The sequence below is a fragment of the Corvus moneduloides genome, chromosome 8 (assembly GCF_009650955.1).
Source record: "Corvus moneduloides isolate bCorMon1 chromosome 8, bCorMon1.pri, whole genome shotgun sequence".
Taxonomy (NCBI): Eukaryota; Metazoa; Chordata; class Aves; order Passeriformes; family Corvidae; genus Corvus; species Corvus moneduloides.
Window position 1 is genome coordinate 8,051,138 of NC_045483.1, and position 22,317 is coordinate 8,073,454.

The window sequence follows — 22,317 nt, forward strand, 5'->3', positions numbered from 1 at the left end:
CCAAGAAGGGACAAGATGGGTCTCTCTGGAGTCATCCACTGGAGCAGCTGCCAAGCAAACTAAGATTTCCTTGTGTTCCCTGTTTTATAAGTGTGTTGCCTTGATGGCCTTGGAGAGGATTCCTGTGGCTCTCCCTCACTGTCTGTAATTTTTATGGGGTGAGAGTCTACCTGCTCAACTCAGAGCTTATGATTTTTTTATTAACCTTGTAGCAGGTTGGAGAACTTTATTTGAGATGTGTCCATCCCTCTTTGCAAGGATGATCAGTGCAGTCATCAACTGCCTTTTGGAATCTGGGGTGTCTTTCCCAAATCTGATGTCATGGCTGATCAATGAGCTTTTTTTTTAAATCCAGTGGAGACCACCTTGATTTTGAGCCTAGAAAAATCAGTGTCCCTTATTAATGGCCTGCCACCATGGCACGAGAAAGCTGTTTGTAATTTACAGAATGTGTGGAAGTTTCTGTTGAGTTTGGGACTGAGTTTCTTGAAGTCAGTGTGTCTCAGTTAGTTGTGTATATGCCTGGCTCTTTTAACTGTGTATTTTGTACTAGGTGATTCCTCAAGTGTTCAGGTTTTTAGTTTCCATGGGATTTTTTGAGTAAAATATTTTCCCTTCCTCATTCAACAGCACATGCTTCAGCCTCCAAAACCTCTTCTCTCCCTGGGTATGGAAAAAATGGACTTCACAGGGTAAGAAGATGGTGATTTTGAGAAGTGAAAGGTGGCTTTAATTATCCATGGTATTTATTTCCATATCAACTGTATTGGATTTTCAGTTTGATAAATGTTTCTTATAAAACCACCTGAACCCAGACCAAACCTATTTTCCCCTCCCACAAACTACTTTGCTAAAAAGGCAAGAAAGCAATGCAAGAAATGTTGTAAAATTGAGGGGGAAATTAAAAAATTAAAGCAATTTATTTCTCCCCATGTACCAACCTGCTTGTAAAGTCATGAAGTGTGAATTTATGTGCTGTCCCTCTTTTCCTGTTACAGCCGGTCTCTACGGATTTTGGTCAGTACAACAGTTATGGAGATGTGAGTGGTGCTGTAAGAGGTAAGGATGAGGAGCCTTTTATAGTCTATAAATGTAAAAATGTTATGATGTTTGATCATTTCTGCTGTTTTATATTAAGGCTGTGGATGTGATTACTTTGTATTTGCTCAGTACTTTTTAATTTTCTCCTCAATAAACTCAAAACATTTCAAATACCTGCTAAAAATGTTGGGTTTATTTTGCTAAATCTGCCATGTGGAACTAATCCTTGTTTATGCCAAGGGACTGCTTTAGCACTGGATCAAATGGAAAGCAAGTAATGTGTATATTATCAGGAATAAGACCTTCTGTGACAGTGTTTCCTTTCTCTGAAAATGACCATTCACTGTGCAGTCTGAAAGAATGTGCCACAGTGAAGAAAGGGAGATCATGCCCTCTAATCCCCATTGCTGCTCATGATCTTCATTATGACTTTGAGCTGGATGTGATAACAGTCACTGCTAAATAAAAATTGACAATATTATTTATGAAAGTTACGAAACTTGGGAGAGTTAAGGAAAAGGTCTGCAATACTTGGAGACTTGACTCTACAAACTAAGTCCAAAATTAGAAATGTTGCTGGCCTTAGAGAATCAGATGGGATTTTGGAAAAATCAGGTAGACAAGAAAACAGAGAAGGATTCTCTGGTAGATTGTGACTGATTCCTGTCCCTCCACACTCTAAACCTGATGAGATTTCTCTTTTGCTTTTCAGATTTCCAGGTAGAGTACGGGTTTTCATCAATCAACTGACAACAGAACTTAAAGCAGCTACTTGTTGAACTCTGAGTTTCTGCTACAGGGAAGGGTTTCCTAAGACAATAGCTTTGATTTTCCTGCATGTTTATGCATAATCACCAATGTAGAATCTTATCAACAAAAAACAGGCACAGCCTCGGATTCCTCCTTGTTACCTCCCCAGAGCTGAGTTGAGACAGCTCACACCAGTTCTGTGACTTGCTCTGTAAAATCCACTGTCTGTTCATATATGAGTTATCTGTAATAGTCTCCTCTGGACACGTGAGGGGTGGATTTATTTCCAGCCTCTCTAGTACTGTCCCCAGAGACACATAGAAAGTCTCTTCTGGAGGCAATTTTCTCTCATACCAGGAGTTTTGAACTCCTCAATTTCACCCTGGAATTTGCTGTCCAGACAAGATGGCTGATCAGTAGTTTTCTACAGTGCTGCCATCACAGATGAGCCAGAAAGAAGTGTGCTTGCAAATACAAACCTTTTAACTTCAATTACTGCTTGCAGGCGTTTTTTCACAATGGTTTGAGTCTGCCTGGCTCCTCAGCATAGTCACAATATGAAATGGCAATTTAAGAAAGAGTTTCATTACTTGGATAATTTTGTTAATGGCATATCAAAATCATGATGATTGGAAAGAGAATAAGATTATGGGAAGGGAGCAGAACTGTCCATGTATTGTGCTCCAAATGTTATTTCCTTAGATATAGTACCTGTGTCAAAACAGCACCTTTTTATCCTATCCCTGTTTGTGTTCATAGTAAAAATTTCTCATTGTACAGACAAAAAAAAAAAGAAGAAATCCCTCAGCTGATACAGTAAATTACAAGAAGGAAAGCCCAGAGGTGCAAGACTGTTTCTGTGCTGTTGGATGGGATCTGAATTAATGCTAGGGAAGATTTAGAGAAGAACTTTACCTAGTCACTGGGTTGGGAGAGGGCCCAGCAGTCTCTTGGAGTGGCCAGGTGCCCCTGGAAAGTGATACTGGTGAGCTCAGTGTAGGGCTGTCACCAGCCTTAGCAGGGACAGGAGCTGTGGTGGCTGAGAGGACTGAAGGATCCCTGCCTCAGAGGTGTAGTGAACAGTAGCCATGGCAATGATCAGTACAGTAAGACCAAGAATTAAGGCTTGAAGGAAGTCTCAGGGCAAATTCACCTTTGTCTTCACCACTACTTGAGTGCCTTTACCCTCTGTGTGTGTAACCTTTGTGTCTGATGTATACCTGTATCCGATGCAGTCCCTCCCGGATGGTCATGTCCCTGGAATGAGAATGGACAGAGGAGTATCTATGCCTAACATGTTGGAGCCAAAGGCAAGTGCAGATGTTATTCGCTTTCCTTCAAGACACTGAAGGTTTTACTGTGAAATGCAGATAAAATATGGGAAATGTCTTAGTTCCCTTGTTTTCCTTTACTTCACCTCAGTCCCTGCTCCTTATGTGCCAATCCTCTCCCTTTGTTTTGGGCTTTGTTCTGCAGGTGTTGGTACTCAGGCAGGCTGAGGGCAGCCCAGGTGTGCTTCCCGAGTTAAGGAAGCCTTTCTAGGGACAAAGTGACAGATATGGAAGGTGCTCCATAGCTGGTTCTCTGTCAGGCTTTCACCAGCCAAAGCACCAGGCCAAACTCAGTGGGAAGGTCTCAGATCTGCCCAGTTTGAAAAGGGCTGCAGAATATTGTGGCTCACAACACGCTGCTGAGGCTGTCTTAATGTAACAATTATGGAAATACATGGATCTTTGACTGGAAGTAAGGTACCTAGATGTCTGTCTGGATCTGTTCCTTAGCTCTCAGCACTGTTAACCTGAGACCTGTCCATAATGTTGAATTCCCTATACGAGAAACTCTTCAGGAGATTTATTGGAAAAAGAGACAATGTCTGCTAATTATAATTTAAGATACAAATTAAAATGCTTTTACAGCTATGTCTGAAGACACCTGAGTCAAAAATGAATATAATATGTAGAGGGAATTCAAGCAGGGCTGTGTTTTAAATCTTACAACTTATTGCTGGTGAACCTTCCATGAAATCATGATTTTGCCAAAGTTACAAGGATCAGAATTCCTGCAGTTAAGTGAGGAGCTCACTTTGCAAACCAGATTACTTCTTGTGCTTCCAAGTCACCTCCAGACAAACTGTACAAGGCAATAACCCTGGCTTTATAAGCTGAGACCCCAGTGCGCTGTGCAGTTACAAGTGGTTTTATATATTATATAAATAAGACCTTGGGGACTCCTGAGATACTACTTTTTATTCCAATTAATTTCTCTTTCAGTGCAATAGAAATTCTTACAGTCACCACTGCTGTTGATGTACCCAGTGATTTGGGATGCTATTTTGGGTGACAAATTCTGTCAGTATTATTAATGACAAAATTTAATTATTATTTATTAATTATTATTTTAATGATAAAATTTATGGGAAATTTCCTGAGATAATATGTGATCACTTTCTGTTAATATTTAAAAAGGTGATGCCAGACACTCAGCATGTGTGAATTGGCACTGTTTTTATTCATGTCAGTGGTTCAACACTTACTTAAACCTGATAAAGCAAAATAAGCCAATTCAGAGTCAGCATGAAACACATGAAAAGTAAATAATAATCCTAAGAATGACCAAATCTTACCAAATGGTTCTCCAGAAAGGACAGAATTTGTGCATCTTGCCAGCCCAGATTGAGACATGCCTTGTTATGAATATTTAAATATAAAATGTACTTATGACCATAGATCTTGACTTAAACTCTGCCTGTTTAAATATGAAAAGTTACGTTTTAGTTTCCTATAATGCTGTTTACGGTAGCCATTTCCAGTATCAAACATAAACAGTGTAATTCCAAGTATAGACTTAATTGTACAATTGTGACAATGTCAGAACCTCATATAAGAATCATATCTTACAGTTGGTATGTAAGCATACATTATTTAAATTATTATTACTTACAATAAACTCAGTGGTGTGTTCATTGATGCCTGAATGTTATTTATTATGTTTTTGAAAAGTTCATTGGGATAATTGTTAACAATGGAATGAACTTAATTGCTGAGTACTGCACAAAAGTTGATTAAGTCAGACTTCTTCTGATGTTGAAATAATGTAATTAATAGCACTTGATAATAGCTCAGCTCTCTCCAGGAGAGCTTTGATGGTCTCACTCGTGTTCCCAGTGGGCAACTAAGACGAGACCCATAAATGACAGTAAAGGCTGAGCCAGTTACCACTGAAGTTTTCAGAAAAACTTCATTGACTTCAGTAGGGCTTGGATGAGGGGTCTGGGAATGCTGCTTTCCTGCTCTGCAGAGACATGCAATGAGAAGGGCTCTAGAGACGCTCTGGCAGACAGAACATGAGCTCTCCTAAGTCATTCCAGGCATGGAAGTGTCTATCCAAGGAAAAAAAAACCTTAGAACAGACTTTTATTTGCCAGGGATGATTCTGGAAACTGATTTTGAGATTTTCTAAAATCCTTTCCAAGCAGCACTGTTTCTGTTAGTTGTTCGAATTCTTTAACTGTCTAAAAAGGCAAGGAAAGTCATGTGATAAATTCTACTGAATGCAGTGGCCCCCACTAATTAATATCTTGCTTATTCAGAGATGCTGCTTTTTTCACATACTTTCATGTTTTAGAAGTCCACTCGCTAACTGTGTGTCCTTAGGGCCATCCACACTCTGGCAACCATTAGTCAGACCAATGAGTGACGAATGCAATTACCTTAATAAATTTATACATTGATGGATGAGGAAGTATATTGCCTAGAAAGGACTCTGCCTGACCAAAGCCAGCTGATGTGTTATATACACAATAAAAACTGTGGCTTTAAAATACAACGCAGTTCAACGCTAAACAAGTTCTGGCTCTGTCCAGATCAGCCTGTCTTCCATATAAATGGTAAGAAAAAAAAACCCTGATATTTGCTTTGAAAAAGAAAATGAATATTTGTGTGTTTATGAAAATTAGACACATTTTGTTCTGTCTGCTTTAGAATATAAATATAAATATCTCTTTTTCCCCCTTTTATACATTGTTAACAGATTTTTCCATATGAAATACTCATGGTGACCAACAGAGGGCGAAATAAAATACTAAAAGATGTAGACAGAACCAGGCTGGAGGTAAGAGAAGCAAGTTCCTAAATGCTCTTTCCTGCTGAAGTTGTTTGTTGTTTGTGAAAGCTGAAACACTGAAATGCGGGTCCTGAGAAATGTGGGACGATTTCTCAGCACTAATCAGGGAAAGGTGAACCAGACATTGGGAGGAAGCAGCTGCATCTCCTCGAACGATCTCCCACACCTCTGTCTCCCTGCTCATAGACTGAGCTTTTCACAATCCCCTTAGGTTTTCAGGCATTTCATTATATACTGCTGGATTTGCTAAAAGCCCCAAATTGCACAAGTTTCACAGGATCCATATTGGAATGGAGCAATACTTTGTTCGATCTTGGATCATCTCTTAGCTAAGAGTCTGTGTCAGCCATCCTTGAGGATCAAAAGTCTAACTTTCTTTACCTCATCATGAGTCCTGTGACTTAGACTGGCTGATATCCAAAAATACGAGGATCTAAATCTCTGCCAACAAACAAATATAGTTTACAACTTTGTGGATTAGGAAGACTTAAGCAGCCCAGTGGAATGCTGGGGACGCTTATGTTGTTTGTAGTCAGTTAATCTTCTGTGGAGATGAATGGGAGGAGCCACAAAAATGTGGGTAATTTGGGTAATAATTTGGGTTTATGCCCATTTTTATTATTAGGTATGTGGTCACTAATCAGAATTCAGTGCTGCATTAGATTAGTGCCGCAGGGAGACACTTTCCCCATCCAGTGCACTCCAAAGTGGCTGAACAAGAAGTAACTTGTGCACAGGACAGCACCAAAAAGTGTTTCATTAGCAGTAGAGAAGTGTGCTGAACAGTTAGGCTGGCCAGACATCTTCCTTCTCAGAACTTGGAGCATGTCAACCTTCAGCCCCTCTGCAGAGCTCTCCTGAAAAACCCGGGTCTGTTCGGATTTCCATAGGCAGAGGGGACTTGCTAAAGCTGGGATGGGAGTGCAGGAGCTGGTCCTGTTCTCTGGTCTATCACTGCTTCTTGGATGGCTTCAGACCAATCATTTCTCTGTCTCTTGCTTATTCAGCAAGTGAAATAGTTCCCTGGTTGATTCCTTGGGCACCCAGGTCCATGAGGACTTGGATATATGTATTGCCAAAGCATTATTTTTTTCCAGCAATGGCTCTTACACAGCGACATTAAATCCCTAAGGCACTCCAACCTCCTGTTGTGTCTCTTTGGCTTTGACTGACCATTGCCTTTTCTCCTTTCTTTTTTTTTTTTCTTCCCTCCTTTTTTTTGTTTTTTAAAGCGTCACTTAGCACCTGAAGTTTTTCAAGAAATATTTGGCATGACAATACAGGAGTTTGACAAGTTACCTCTCTGGAGACGCAACGACATGAAGAAAAAAGCAAAACTCTTTTAATCTCCCTTTAAACAAACCAACAACAAATGATGCATAGAATATTGTATCACACAGTCCAAACTGTTTGGAAGCAACTACTTATCCACCAAAAAGGGAAAATCAACATAGTGGCACCTCTGTACACATCAGTTGAACAAGATGAACAATTGCCCTCCTGGAATGCAGGGAGAAAATACCTGGGCTCAGAAACAGCAATGATAGTTTTCAGAGGTGTCAACCTGTTACCTGTTATTATACAAGATAGAAAACTGTTCTGTTCTTCTCCCTCAATGATACTCCCTTTACTTCTCTCCGCAATGCGATGGACTTTATTGCTAGAGCCAGGAAGTGCCCTTAGGATGCCTTGTAGACTAAAGTAGTTGTAACCACTCCAAGAACTGGAAGAGAATATATACATATATAAATATATATATATATATGTATGCGTGTTTGCCTGTGTGCGCACATGTATTTATATCTCTCCATCTATCTCTGTGTGTGTATGTGTGTATGTGTGTATATGTGTGTATACATGGAGAGGGACATAGGTAGGTCTGTAGAGAAGGAGAAGCCCCTTGTAACTTATCCACGTGGTCACATTAAGGCTTTCACCCAACTGTTTCTTACTTGGCACTCTTTTGACACTTCTTCATGTAACACAACCTGCAATGGTGGGTGCTCTGCTCACCTGCAGGACATACCACTTGGATTTCTGGAAAATGGACTCCTTGTAAATATTTGCTAGGGTAGAGGAAGTGAATTGCTGTGTGCGTTGTCAGTCTTCCCTCTTCCACACTTTCTGCTTGAATTAATAAGGCTGGAGCTTAACCAGTCCTTTGAATAATTTAAAATCATTTAAGTAATGGGAATGGTGGAGAAGAGTCAGTTTTCTTGTAATTTACTCCAGGAGGTGGGTGGATGGGCGTGGGAGTGACAGAGTGAGAAAATGCTATTTTAAGTGTACCCTGGTTTGCACCCAGAGATTTTAGGACAAACTCCCTGCTAGTAATTACTAGTACAGCTCATCAGACTGCAGTGGAGTTGTAGGATTTTACAACGGCAGGGAGGATGGTTCTCTGCAAGCTAACATGCAAATTCATCCCTCTTAGGGAGGAATGTTTATGAATTAAAAGGTACCATCAAGGTGCCAAGCTCTGCCAATAGAGGCTTTTTGATTAAACTGCAGTAGCTGTTCTCAATATGGCACAGTGCATGGGGCCAAGCACTCATTTTAGTTAATTTAGGTTTTCACTTGTGCTTGGAAAAGAGGGCACAGACTTTTTTTTTTTCTTTTCCTCTGTTGAAGCATAAAAGCTCCAGCCTTGGTTATTTTTATTTCCCTTTGTGCCTGACTTGGTTTTTGAAGACAGAGTAATCATGCAAGACAGTTTCTGAGCTGCATTGAACTCCTTATTGCTTTCAGTCTTCTTCCAATATGCTGGAGCTTGAAAAACTGCCTGTATATATCTTAACTGCTTCTGGGCAAGTCCTATACAGAGGAGGACATGAGCACCAAAGTAATTGAATGGATGCATTGTGACTGCCAGGTCAGCTTTTTCTCTTCCTTGGTGCTTAACTGCCAATGCGTAACTGCACTAATGAGCCTGTCTCCTGATAGGAGAGGGACATTGAGGTTCTGTGTCTGTCAAAGAATATCAAGGTTTCCTTTTTAATGCAGAAACTTCAGGCACTGGAGACATCAGAACCTTTGTATTTTCTGTTATATGAGACATTGGTGTTAAAATGTGGAAGTCAGGAAGGGGAAACAGTCCCGTGTAGTTCTGAGATTCAGTATCACTGTGTTGAGTTCTCTGTATCACCAAATTACATTTCATCATGAACTGTGCAGGACAGCCCAAACCCTGCCTCTTCTTTGCTGGTTTAGGAAGTCCTGTTGTGACAGATCACTGTGGTTCCTTTGATAAAATCTGAGATGAAGATTCAGTGTGTGAGAGACAGAGACTAGGGCACAGCACCTGCTCCATGTCCCTAGAGCTAAGGGAATTTGGGTCTGTGGGACAAGCTGGAGAACATGCCACCATGGAGATCTGGCATCATCCCCACTGAACAGAAGTCCCTGGGGACACTGTGACACACACACTTGTGAGTGAGCTCTCTGGGTGGTACGAGGTTGCAGCAGGGATCAGTGTAAGATGTTTCACTCCATTTTTCAGAACATGCATTTGAAAGGTTTTTAGAGGAGCTCTGAGAAGTAAATGGGAGTGTTAGGGGCTTGGGCAGGTTGAGATGCATTTCTGAGTGACTGCTGAAGCCAAATCCATATGATGAAAGAACAGCAGTGTTTTACACTCACAGACTTCCTGAATGCTGTGGTCTCAGAAATTCAGTGTTTGGTCACCTGCAAAGTGTGGCTTAACTTTGAGATGAACATTTGTTTTAGTGCATTTAACCTATTAAAATTCTCCACATTGTCATCCCACATCCTATAGACACTGAAACTATTAGGCATCACAGGTATTTTAGTCCAAGTCACCTTGACCATACCCCTTTTAGACCTGAAGAGTTGCTCTCTCAAGGATGTGAGCTGCCAGTCTGCATTTTTCTGTCCCCATCTCTAGGTTACTACTGAACTTCTCATAGCACATCCAAACACACTACCCAGTCATTTCAGAAATGACTAAGCCAGGTTGTTTTCTTACCTCTCCCTCCTATGCAAAAAAAAAAAAAAAAAAAAAAAAAAAAAAGGGATGAAAAAAAAAAAAAAAAAAAAAAAAAAATAAAAAAAAGGAAATTAAAAAAAAAAGGTAAAAAAAACCCCTCAGCTTCTTAGGCTGTGAAGGATGGCATGGTAATTTGGATCTGCCTCATCAACTGAGAATTTAAAACTGCAGCTGAATCTTGGGAAGGAATGAAGAGAAGCCAGCTTAGATGTTGCAGAAACAATTCATCTCTGACTGGATTTTTGGGCCACTGCTGGCTCCCATCTCACTGGTGTGGAGCAGTCAGTCAGTTCACAGCCCTCTATGCTAGACTTACTACTGCTTTATTCCTCACTGAGAACATGAAGGGTTTTCTGAGCTTCAGTTTCATGCCTACAGTTAATTCCCAACCACCTACATGTAGACACACCCCAACAGATCATCTGTCCACAAAACCCACAGCTGCAGCCAGCCATGGGGCAGGGAAGATTTCTGCAGTGGGCTCTTAGTGATTGTCACTGCAACATTTTCTGTTCCTTCCTCTGGTCTTCCCACCTAAAAACAAAATGTAGCCCTAGGGAGAATTTTCTTTGTAGGCAATTAATCATTCTCCTGGTATCCATTGAGTAGCAGTTCTTAGTAATTCGCCTCTTTGATGTTCCCTTGAGACATGTCAGGAGTTGGACTAGATGGTCTTTAAAGGTCCCTTCCAACCCAAATCATTCTGTGATTCTATGAATATGCCTTAAGTACATGCTTGTGTTCTTCTATCTCCTGCAAAGCATTTAAGCTTCTGACAAATTCCCATCCCATCAATGCTATCAACAGAATGTCATTACCAAGATGACTGAAAACTGTTTGCTTTTGTCTCCTTCTTTCTCCTTTTCTGCTTTAGGAGCAATGTAAGAGCAAGGCCCAGTCAAAGTGTTGCAGAATAACCCCACGTGTACACATGGGATGATGTACACATGGGATTATGTACACATGCAGGTCCTTGAGCACAGGTGCACGTGTGGCACACGCCCTCCCCATTTGGAGCCCATTAAATATCGAGTGTGGTGTGTTGTGGATGTACTGCAGTGTGCTGTGAAAGGTTAGGCTGGCAGAACTCAATAGCTGTATTTGGGGTAAGACATCTCTGTGGCTCCAGTAGTGCTTTTACTTCTGTGAAGATAGATGTCATCTCTCCTTACGAAGTCCTATAGTCCCAAGTCTGTGGGCCAGGCACTGAAGTGCTTGCTGCCCTTTTCCTGTTGTAGTTGGGAAATCGCTTCTCAGCCATGTAGTTCATATGTCCTGCTGCTCAAGGGAGGTCATCAGCAGCCTCTTTCATAAGTTTGCTACACTGAAGTTAGACATATTTTGAAGTGAATCCCTTTCCACAATCCGTTTGTCTCTCACAGGGTAATATTGATGGACAGAGAAGGGTTAAGGTCTGGGAAGGAGGAGGGCTGGCATAAGCTTGATTTCTCCAGGGCTTGCCAGGGTGATGTTTGGCAGGATTAAAGGAAAACACTGGCATGAGCCTGTAGTACCTGTTTCAGACTGTGGGGAAGTCAAGTTTGGAGTTCATAGCGTGTGAGCACCCACACTGAAATTAATGGTATGAAGCTGTTAGAACAAGCAACAGGAAAATTAGGCCCCAGAATGGTAAAAATATGAACATCCTCTAAACTCATCTTGGAATGACTTATTTTGGCTCACCCTGACTTAGGAGGAGATGTTGGCATATTTGGACCATAGCCTCGTAGAGCAGACAGATGAAAACCACCCTTTCTCTCTCTCTGTGATTCATTGCTTTCCTCTGGAATGTGTTTGTGGAGGAGGATGTCCACATCCTGAATGTTACCTACAGCAGTGAGGAACACCAGTCAGTGATAATGACAATTCAATAAAACACTTGCAGGAAACCAGAATTAAGCTAATCTGTCCCAAAATGCCACTCATCTTTCCATGCCAGAGGGACGCTTAGGGCTTGTCTCCACTGCCCCCTTCCCCATTCAGTTCTCCCCAGGTCATGGTCTGGTTTGTGGCCCTGTCAACACACCCACTAGAGTCCAGCACAGTCTTCAGGGTAGATGCTTAGCAAGGGCTGGTCTTGACAATATGTGGTACATTTTTACCCCATTGCTGCAAAATGAAGAGCAGGAGAGAGCTCCTGAGCACTGTGACAGTAGCACAATGCGCCTTTTCCCTTTAGTGTAGAAACACTCCTATCACTATGGGCTGCACCACTGCTCTGGCTGATCGGTTTTGCCTTGTGATTTCTCCCACACACCTTTTTTGTGCTTAATAAAAAAAAGAAACAACAAAAAATCCATTACAATGCAAAGATACCGAGTTTTCAGTGAGACAACTCTGCTGGCAGGAGCTTTGTGATGCCCACATTTGGCAGAAGTGTTATTAATTTTAATGTAAGCATCAGTGCAGGAAGTGGGAATGTAATTGGCCATTAATGTTGTTTGCCTGTATGCAAAATAAATTATTTGTTGCCCGAAGGGCTTCTAATAGGGAAATAGATTTCTGCTAATGAGTTGCTCAGAAATGCTCGTCTTTGTGAAGAGGGAGTACTTCCATGTGCACTGTGGTCCTTCTTTTGAGGTAAAACAGAGATGACAAAGGCAAACAGTAACCTGTTCTGTCAGGATCACCACAGTTAGTACAGGTGTTGCTCCCAGGACTTGCAGAACCGAGGCCCACAGGATCTTGCCCCTGGGCGTTAGGAAATGCAGCATTTCAGCAGCAGAAGCAGCTGTGGGAATCCCAGCGGTGCCTTACCAGGCTGAGTCTCTAGCTCCCTTAGGATGCTTTGACAGGTCCCACTGGACATTTGCCTGGGCTTTTGTCACGGAACACCTACAGAATGCACTTCCCCCCAGATGCAAACCCGCTGGCAGCGGTGGAGCCTCTCGCTGGCACCGCACCCCTGGAGCCAGGGAAGCCTCTGGCTGCTGTGTGTGCCCACAGCGAGGAGCTCAGTGTGTCGCTCCCAGATCAGCCCTGTCCAAGCAGTGAGGCTTGGTCGTTGTGGACAACTCTTCCTGTAAGGGGGCCTTACAGCTGGGGGCTTTTTTTAAGCTTTGGAAACTGAAACTAATTTTTTAAAGGTATACTTTCCTTTAAATCAGTAGATTTTGGCAATAGAATTTTTTTATTGTTTTATTTTTCTTTTCTCCTCCCTCCACATGTTACAAACCAGCGTTTTGGGGAGGTGTACCTGTGTTTTCCATTCATCTGTCTCTTTTTCTGAGTCTCTGTAAAAGTGAATCAATGTCTTGTCTGTACAGTAAGTCTGCTTGTATGCATAATGAGAAGTTGAGCTGGGTTGCTGTTCCGTACAATTAGTGTTTCCACTGTCATACTGCAAACAGCACATACTGCACTCCTGTGCCACTGTAATCTGCATCACTGTTGTACTCAAGTCAATGAATAAAGTTTGGAGCTTTATTCTTAATTTCTGGATTCATGTTGCCTCATTTATTTTGGTTTTCCTTTTTTCATTTTGCAGAGTTATAGCAAAGTTCTCTTACAAAATAGGATGTATGCTCAAGAAGAGAGCTCTCAGGTGAGATATGAGTGATCAGAGCAAGACAGATGACAGTTACAGGTTTGAAATTTGTCACAAGGCTTCTTGTAGCTAATCCACTAGAAATAGATACTCAGTAGAAATAGATATTCATGCAAACCACATAGAAGTGTTACTTGTGTTGTCAGTTGTGGTTTAAAATGACCTGAGATACCAGCAAGGTCAAATAGGCCATGCTGTTGTGTCAGCTTCAAAGGCTAAATGGTTTCCTTTCTTGACCTTTGCAAATTCAGCTACAATGTTAGTCCCCATCTTGAAAATGGTTTATATTTAAAGTGAGGTGTTTGCTCAATCATCTGGAGTTTAAACCTGCCTACCCTTGGTGTGGGGTGGAAGGTGGGGGATGATGCCATCCAAGGAAATCGGGCGTTTATCACACCCATGATGTGCCGAACACCTGGGCCCAGCAGACCATCGTGGCAGCACAGTTAAGCGCGTGGTGCTTCTGAGGATGTGATGCAGCACAAACCCTGCACAGTCCTTGAGCCTCCAGAAAGCCCCTGCAGCAGCAGGATCCATGCCCTGCAGATACCAGGTTCTCCATCTTCTCTCCTACTCCTCAGCCCTCTGAGACTCCCCCCCTTGCCCTACCTTGATGCTCTCCACAGGTTCTCTCTCATGTCAAAGGTAAAGCTTCCCCAGGGTTTTACTTCAATGTACTGTGTTGAGAGTGTTTAAGGACTGAGTCTCCGATGAGATGAGGACTCAGGTTCCTGCTTGGAGAGCAACAGCTGGAGGATTCAACACCACCAAGGAGTTACTCTTTAGGAAGGTTCATATCTGCCTGGATTTTTGCTGTGTTGTGTGTGTGCTGAGACTTGCACAAGAGAAACTTCTCTGTGAACAAATCCAGCAGAGCAACCTGGTGGCAGTTAGAAATGTCCTTTCTTTGGATTGCATCTCGGGGCATCTCCTGTTAACCTCCCTGGGCATCTTCACTCCTTTAGGAAGTAAGGAAGGTCTGTGCATGAAGTACCTGCTTAAAAAAACACAAGTGAAAGTCTATGATTTGGCCTTGGGACTTTTCTAGACAGTTTCGCAAACATAGAAAAAACTCAAAACCCAAAGTCTCCCTTTAGAATCACTCTGTCTCTTGAAAATCCACCAGCTGGCAGTCAGCTCCCTCCCTCAGCAGTTACAGTGCAGTGCCAGCCCTGGGACATGTCCTGCCAGCCCAAGCTCTGGAGATCCCAAGCAGCAATCCCAGCTGGGGATCATTGACCTGGCAGTGTCATGGAGCAGTTGCTCCATTACAGCCTCCCCCAGACCAGGGAACATTATCCCTGACTGCACTTCTGTGTGTCCAGCAAATTCACAAAGATCCATTCCAGTCATCGGTCCCACGGTGTGACAGTGCCAGCCCGCCTAAGCACATTTTAAATTTCCCTCTGGTTAAATACACAAGCCCACTGAAATCTAAGTCTAGGATTGCTTTTTTTTTTTAAATTGTTAGCCCATTTCCCCCTGCTCCCCTCCTCCCCACAAGTAATGTGAAGTTTATGACCCCTGAGTAATGACTGTGGAATGCTCTGCATCCTACAGCCATGGCGAGGCATCTGGCAATGGGAATCTTCACAGCATGTAAAAAATACACAGATAATACCATTGTAAATAACTCAGATCAAAACAAGTCAAATGTCAATGCTAATTTGCTGTCAAGTATAGCCCAAGACCACTTCCTCCTGCAAGAGGAGAGACCCAGTTCCCAAGTGTGACTTGCTCCCCACCTAAAGAAGCTTATTCTCCACCAAAAATCTCTCCAAACTTAACAAGAGTGGAGTTTTTTCTCCTTAATGTTTTATTTTTTCTGTAGCTTTTGTGCCTGTCTGCTGTGGAGTCCAAGGCTGGGAAATGAAACTTCAGTTTTGCCTGACATTTTTCTATTGTTAAAAAGGACTCTTGGGAGAGATATTTACTGTTTTCCATGGCTCAGTCAGAGGGCAAGGGAGAAAAGTTGTTCCAGGAGTCCCCATTACAAAGCATTTTTTCACATAGGCTCACTTTTATTTTTTAAAGGCTGGGAGATTAAAGAGCCGGCAGCCCTGGAACAGGAAGTTTGCTGTACATCCAAAGGTCAGGTGGGTCTCAGACAGCCTCTGCTTCCAGCTCTTTTATATACACACTGCAGATTAAAATGTACATCCCAGGCTGGATGTAGCCATGGCAGTGATGGGGGCCCAGGGGTTTGGGGGAAAGGAAGAGAGGGGAAGCAGGAAAACAGCAGAGTGCAGCCTCTCCTCGGGCTGGGATTTCATAAGACAAAGCACTGGGTGGCTGTTCAGCCAGCTTAAGGTATTCCCACGCCCCCACAGCTTTTTCCTGCCATCAGATATGTCAGCATGACTGCTTGTGGGGTCGCTCTCAGTGACATTCAGGAACTAATCCTGCTTAAAAAAACATTTTTTACTTTTTATTTCATTGCATAGCATCGTTGGGGTTTTTTTGTCTTCTTAAACCGAGTCAGTTCCCTGCTTTGAGTTAACCTCCCAAAATAGTTGTGCTGGGCATGAAAAATGGGGTGGCCACAAGTGAACAGTGGGATCTGAAGGAAGAGCAGACCACATTAAACTGCCAGTGATACCACACTCTGTGTGTCATGAAAGCTGTCTCAAGTCCATGGCAGAGAGGGCAGCTGGTGGCATTCCTTCAATTCCAGCAGTACCACCACACCTCCTGTGACTGTCAGTTTAAAAGGGTAGCGTTGTCTCCAAGATGTTTGAGGGTCACACTGCTAGAGTTAGGTACTTGTACAAGGTGAGGAGTGTTTCAGCTGCCACCCCAGTATGAAAGAGGGAGGCGAGGGGGTGGACTAAATCTCATCTCCAACGTGCACCTTCTGGAGGAGGTGGCTGTTCTGCTGGCAGAGGAAGCCAGGTGCAGACCCTGAGAGCTCTGTGGTCTGTGTGAGGTTGGGTGTTTCGGGGCACAAGCTGGGACAGAGCCCTGCCAGGCACTCTTGTTTGGTATTGTAATGTCTTTGCTAAAACTATGGCAATACTGTTTGGACCTAAGTCAGGAGAAGATGATCTCTACAGAGTTGAGCTCCTCTTAGTGAAATTCCTGGCCTTCCAAGTTGGCAAGAGCAAAGGTCTGGATGTAAATTATCAGTGCATCCCTGGGCAGCCAGTGAAGAAGCATCAAAAAGTGAGCCAGGTCTGCCAGGAACAGACTGACAGATCTGGAGGCTGATTTTGCTGCTTGGGGTCTGCCACACCTGGGAGTCATCTATTTCCCTTAATTTGGGCTATCCCAGCCCCCACAACTCCAGGCTGTGGAGGGAAGAGTCAATGATAGAACCAAACCTCTTTGTAGGAATAGCCCAGTAAAGCTGCCAGAGGGAAACAGGGCTCCCCCTTGGCTGCCTCTCCTGGATTTAGGCTGGATGCTGCAGAGGAGACAAAATGCAGCTGACTCCATTCAAGGAATTCATTGACAAAGGCTCTGAGGCTTTATGTGAACCAAAGCATTTGCTGTGAAACAAGAGACAAGGTAATAATTGAATCAGGGTTCACAATGAATGAACTGCTGCTGAGAAATGCCTGCTTCACAGCTTTGATATAGTCAGGATGTTCAATGACTGCCAGGGGCAAACTCTGTGGTATCTCAGTTAGCTCTTACCCTAATTACCGTTTACAGAGAAGTTGCTGCTAGATGAATGAGGACTGCAATATAAAGGACTTTAGTAAGATTTATTGATGAGACTACATGAATAATTTCCCTTGCAATGATGCATTTAAGACCACAGATACTGTGGGAGGAGGAAAGCCAGTGTTTGATATTTTGAATGATTTTAAAGTGTGTGTTTTATTTTTATGTTTCAGCTATTGCTGTTCCCTCTAACTGTTCTCTTTCAAAAAAAAAATTAATCCTCCTGCCACCTAGGTTTGTGAAACAATAGTAGATAATTGAAAATAAGCTTCTTCTGAGGCCAATAAATATTGGATAAATGACTCTATGATAACTGGTCTGCCATGGTGCTCAGGCAGCCCAGAATATAACGCTTCAGCACTCTGATGTTGCTCTGATCTCTTGGCACTCAAAGTTTGGGTTTTCCGTAACTAACTAATTGTTCAGCTTCCTGAAAATTACATTTGTGCTCTTTCTCCCTTGGGAGCAATCCCAACAGAGGACCCTTTGGAGAATTTTCCTGGGCCTAGCCAGTTTGAGTGACAAGGGAGGTACCACCAGGGCAGGCAGATAACCTGGGGGGAAAAGCTGGCTGAAAACTTGACCCTGTGAGGAAAAAATGAGTAACTTTTAATCATATCAGCAAGCCTGTCAGCCTCGACAGGCAGCCAACCCATTGCCAGTGCTGAGATAAAGGAAGGGATGAGAGAAGGCATTACCACTCAGTGGCAAGTTTCAGCAAAGCAGAATTGACCCTCTGCCCAGGTCCCAGGATTTGACTTCTTCTCCACATGGGGACACTCAGGAAAGTTCACTCCTAATTAACTAAACTTAAACCAAATTTACTAATCATCACCCCAAATGTCTTTAGTTAGATTAGCTCACTGTGGAATGGAGTAAACCAAAACAAATTTAAGGCACTTGAAGTCTGAAGGTTTTGTAGGATGTTCTGCAAGTCCCTTGTGAGATACTAAAGCTGCTGTAGCTCACCAGTTCATCACCACTCCTCTGCTGCATGTCACCTCCTAAAGCTGCAGCACTGAAGCCTCTGAAGGGGTGAACACTGCATGCAAACACCTGCAGGTTACTTCAAGAGATGTTCCTTGGTGGTGCCATGGCTTTGTGCTGAAAACTAAGTGCCACAACAACAATAGTGCTTGGTGAGTGGCCAGTGAGAAGCAAGCAGGGGACAGAACAGGCAACATTTCTTGAAACAGCTTCAGTTCTGAGAATTGCCTATCAGCAGAAACCTCTTCCTGTAGCAGGAACTCACTTGTGACCTGTGGCCTGTCTGTGGGGAGACCAGAAAGGTGCATCCAGGCTGGACCACGTGCAACTGTACAGTCCCCTTCTGCCCACACAGTCTGTTGTGGCTGCAGCTCTTTGCTCCCTAGGGATGGGCAGATGATGGATTGAGTGTGCAGGGGCCTCAGGCACTGCAGGACACTCTTCCCTCGTGCCACTTGTACACGAGGTGATGCACACACCATTCCCCAGTGTAGCCGGTGGCAGCCCTAATGGCCCATGGTCCTGGGCGACTCTCCCAGTTGCTCCTCTCCTCCAAAAAAACCATTTCTGGGCACCTGGCCTGCAGTGTGAAACAGCCTTTGTGTGATATTTTGTCAGCTACAAATAATTGAAAAAGGCCTACATAAAGTCCTAATTGTGTCACAGAACAGGCTCTTCAGTCATCCATCTTCCTATTAAACTTGTGAATTTCAGCTACTCAGCCCTGTTGGAGTTATTTTCCCCTTCCCCTCCTTCTTCTTTTAAGCTTCTATTTATATTCTCTCAGTTGTCTCTGCCAGAAGATCTCATGTGGATACATTAGGCCTTTTCAAAAGGAAAGTTGGATTACAGCGATTTTTCTCCCCGTAGGACACAACAGCTTCATCATTCATAACAGAGCAATACACTATAACTTCATTATAGATGGCATGAAGCTGGCCTATTTAAACAGAATACTTAATGATGGTTAGGAAGGCAGGAGAAATTCAGCTCCACAGCTCTGTGTGTGAAAAGAGAAACAGCATTTTTTGGTTTTTACTGAGGCGGATTTCTTGATTCTTAATTAAATCTCTTTTCACAGGAACAAAAAAAAAAAAAAAACAAGTGGAAGATTCAACTGACATAGGTGAGACCTATTACCTGGCAGTTAATTCCACTTTGGCAGGTAGTTTGGCATACTCTAACGTATAATATTTATAGCAGGGAAGGAAACTTGGACTCCTCCGTAGTACTCAGCCTCCACTGAAACAAGCTGCAGTTTATTGGTGCCGTATGACCACAGGTTCTCATTCTTTCCCCTTGCCCACCTCAGCAGTGCTGACCACAGAAGCTCTGCTCCTTGACTTCGACTGAGTAGAACTGGTTAAGGCCTAAAGAAAAACTGCAGGCTGAAAACCACTCTTTTTGGGAAAATGCCAGAATAAATAGCCTTTTGCGAGCTCACAGCTGACATGAGACCACAGTTTGCAGTGATGACGGGGGAGGCTTAAAAAAATCCCAGTGAAAATGTAGCAAGATGTAAAAATTAATGTTTTCCCATATTTTGATAAAATTAGTTTTTCTTCTCACCCGGGTAAGCTTTCTTGGTGCTGAAAGGTGCCAAGAGTTCAGCTCTGTTCAGGCAAGTCCTCCATTTACAGCTTGAGAATCCACACAGATTTTTTTCTTCTAACTTGGGAGAAATTTTGTTCAATGCTGGTTTACTGGTAAAATCTGTAAGAGAGGATGAAATTTCTAATATTTTCTCAGCTGTCCTTAATGGGAAAGCCATGATTTCCTATCCTATCCCCTCAAAAATAGTACCATGTTGTCATGAATGAGTGTTTAGGTCACTTAAAGAATTACCAGCAAAGGCATCAGCAAAAGCAGGTTTAATATGGAAGAGAAAGTGCAACAAAGTTCACTGGCAATGTTTATTCTACTAGTTCCTAGGTGATTAAAGCACACGGAGAAAAAAGCAAACTAAAATCTAAAATCAATTCATCTAAAACCAAAATCAATTCCAAAATTATCCATGTGGAGCCTGGGAGGAGGGATTGGGGAAAGTGTAAGGATAGGAAAGAGTAAAAAGGAATAAGGGACACCCTTCCCAGGTTCACAGTGGACTCCCTTGCCAAACTGAGCCCCAGAACTCACCAGTGGTTTAGGTCTAGAGGTTTAACAGCCCTTAAACTTAAGAGCACTTAATCAATAGCTTAAGTTAAACAATTTAACAAAGCATTCATATAGAATTTACTATAAGCACAACAGCAACTCACAGGCCTAGCTTATTTGAAAATCTAAAGTACTTAAGAGTCGAGGAGAGCAACATTCCCAGTACATTTGGTATGGCATATTCACACTTAAACACACGTGCATCTAAAGGAGCCAGTACAAGGCGTATATACCCATGAAAAATTCCCCTTGAATTCAGGGAAGCACTCATGTTGGATGCCTTTACATCTTCTCAAGAGGTGACGGGTTGAGCCTAGAAGATTTGGGGGTATCAGCCCAGGATCTGTCAGTGTTTGGCGCTGGTCCTCCCGAGAACAGCAAATGTGGGAGTTTGTGGCTCTGAGAGGCCCCACTCCGAGGGGGGTGCTGGGGCAGCCACTGCACTCCAGGAGACCTCAAAGGGCCTCTCTTTGGACTGCTGTTTATAGGGTCACAAGAGAGTTGGCTTCAGCCATATAATATTCCATCCTGGCTGCAATTCAGGTCAGTGGCTTTCTTTGAAAGTTCAATTACAAAAATGCTGTTCCGCTTGGGCTGTTATTCAGGCAAGAAAAATAAGTTTCCAAGGCTGTTTGTAAAAAACAGGAGCATGTTAGACAGCACTAATTCCTGGGAGCAGACAGTGTTTCTGATAAGCTTGAAAGTAGCTCAGCCCAGCTGTTCTTCAAGGCCAAGACCTAAGGAACATCGCTGAGATCATAGGCCAGGAGGTTCATGGGGGGATGATGCACCACCACACAGGGCTAACTACGCATCAGGACTTTGTATCAGAAACTCAGGAAGTTGATGGCCACGTCCTGTGGTGCCTGTGAGTGTTACAAGCTGCAGTACAGTGCACGGATAACCGGTGAGGTCTGCTGGTGTGAGCATCCCCATGTGGAGTTTGCAGGGAAGGGGAACAAAGAATGCCTGGGACTCCTTTAACTGATACTGAACGTTGTCAAAGGAAAGCTGAGGGGCTTCTCGGGAGGGGATAGTGGGTCTGGGGTGAAAAAAAAAATACAAGGAAGAAATGACTCCAGGAGGAACAAACGCTGTGGCTGTTGAGCACACTGTCTGGTCAGCATGCCTCATACTTTGGCCACAAGAAGGTATTCTATCTGTCAAGGGAAAGAAAACAATTCAAGCTATTAGGACTCCCTGTAATTTGGCCTACAAGCAGTTTGGACTTAACAACTGAAAAGGAAATGTTAAAGAATGGGAAGCCAAGAGAAGCTCATCAGAAAGACATCTGGTCCTGCTGTCCTTAATGGGAAATCCCCCCCTCCCTCCAGCCACCCTCTTCCTAGCCACGCTCTTTTGAAACAGTTAATGTCTGAGAGAATCCAAAACATTGCTGGAATGTATCAGTGATGAAGCTTTTGTATAGCTGAGCAGCTAAACAGCTTGGTTTTGTTTGTGTTAGGGTTGATTGTCTTGCCTTTCATCGGTGAAAGTCAGAAATGGCTGGACAGAAGTTAATGGAGCAATAGTGGTCGAAGGCCAGCTTCAGCTGGGGGAGAATCTGGTCACCTCTTTTATGGCTAGAACCATGAAATGTTTCACAGGGAAGCAAAAAGACCTCAAAAGAGGCACCCATAGACAGCATACTTGCAAATCACCCGAGATGAAGGGTTCATGCTCTCCAACAGAGCATTTAGTTCTCTTCCAGTGAGCAGCTTTGCTTGGAACAACTATTCTGTCCCAGTGACCCATCTGCCTCTCTGTTTCTTCTGGCCCTTTCTTCACTGACTGAACCCTGGCAGGCTCCCAGTGCCTTTCTGGAACCAAGGAACTCATCTGGTCTGCTATAAAGCACCCACAGAGATTAGTTATGGGGAAGGATTGCTGCTCATGCTCCTGAGTGGGTAGCCCAGGATCTTTAACATGTTTCTGCACTCAGCCACGTGGCAATGCCATTTATCACAGCCTCTCACAGAAAGTTGTGTTCCCAGGGCCTGGGTGGCTCAGAGTTTCTGCACAGGATGCAGAGTGTTTGATCACA

The 22,317-nt window shown here is 43.2% G+C and overlaps 1 protein-coding gene across 20 annotated transcripts in view; it reads left to right on the plus strand.

Moving 5' to 3' along the window:
- Window positions 1–7,682, plus strand: part of ABLIM1 (actin binding LIM protein 1) — a 188,066-nt gene extending 180,384 nt beyond the window's left edge. For all 20 annotated transcript variants that reach the window (XM_032115907.1, XM_032115903.1, XM_032115889.1 and 17 more), the window contains 6 exons: window positions 631–692; window positions 999–1,059; window positions 1,754–1,761; window positions 3,027–3,101; window positions 5,821–5,901; window positions 7,146–7,682. In XM_032115907.1, the coding sequence (XP_031971798.1) occupies window positions 631–692; window positions 999–1,059; window positions 1,754–1,761; window positions 3,027–3,101; window positions 5,821–5,901; window positions 7,146–7,259 (401 nt within the window). In that variant the 3' untranslated portion in view covers window positions 7,260–7,682. The remainder of the gene's footprint in view (window positions 1–630; window positions 693–998; window positions 1,060–1,753; window positions 1,762–3,026; window positions 3,102–5,820; window positions 5,902–7,145) is intronic.
- The last annotated feature ends 14,635 nt before the right edge of the window (window positions 7,683–22,317 follow it).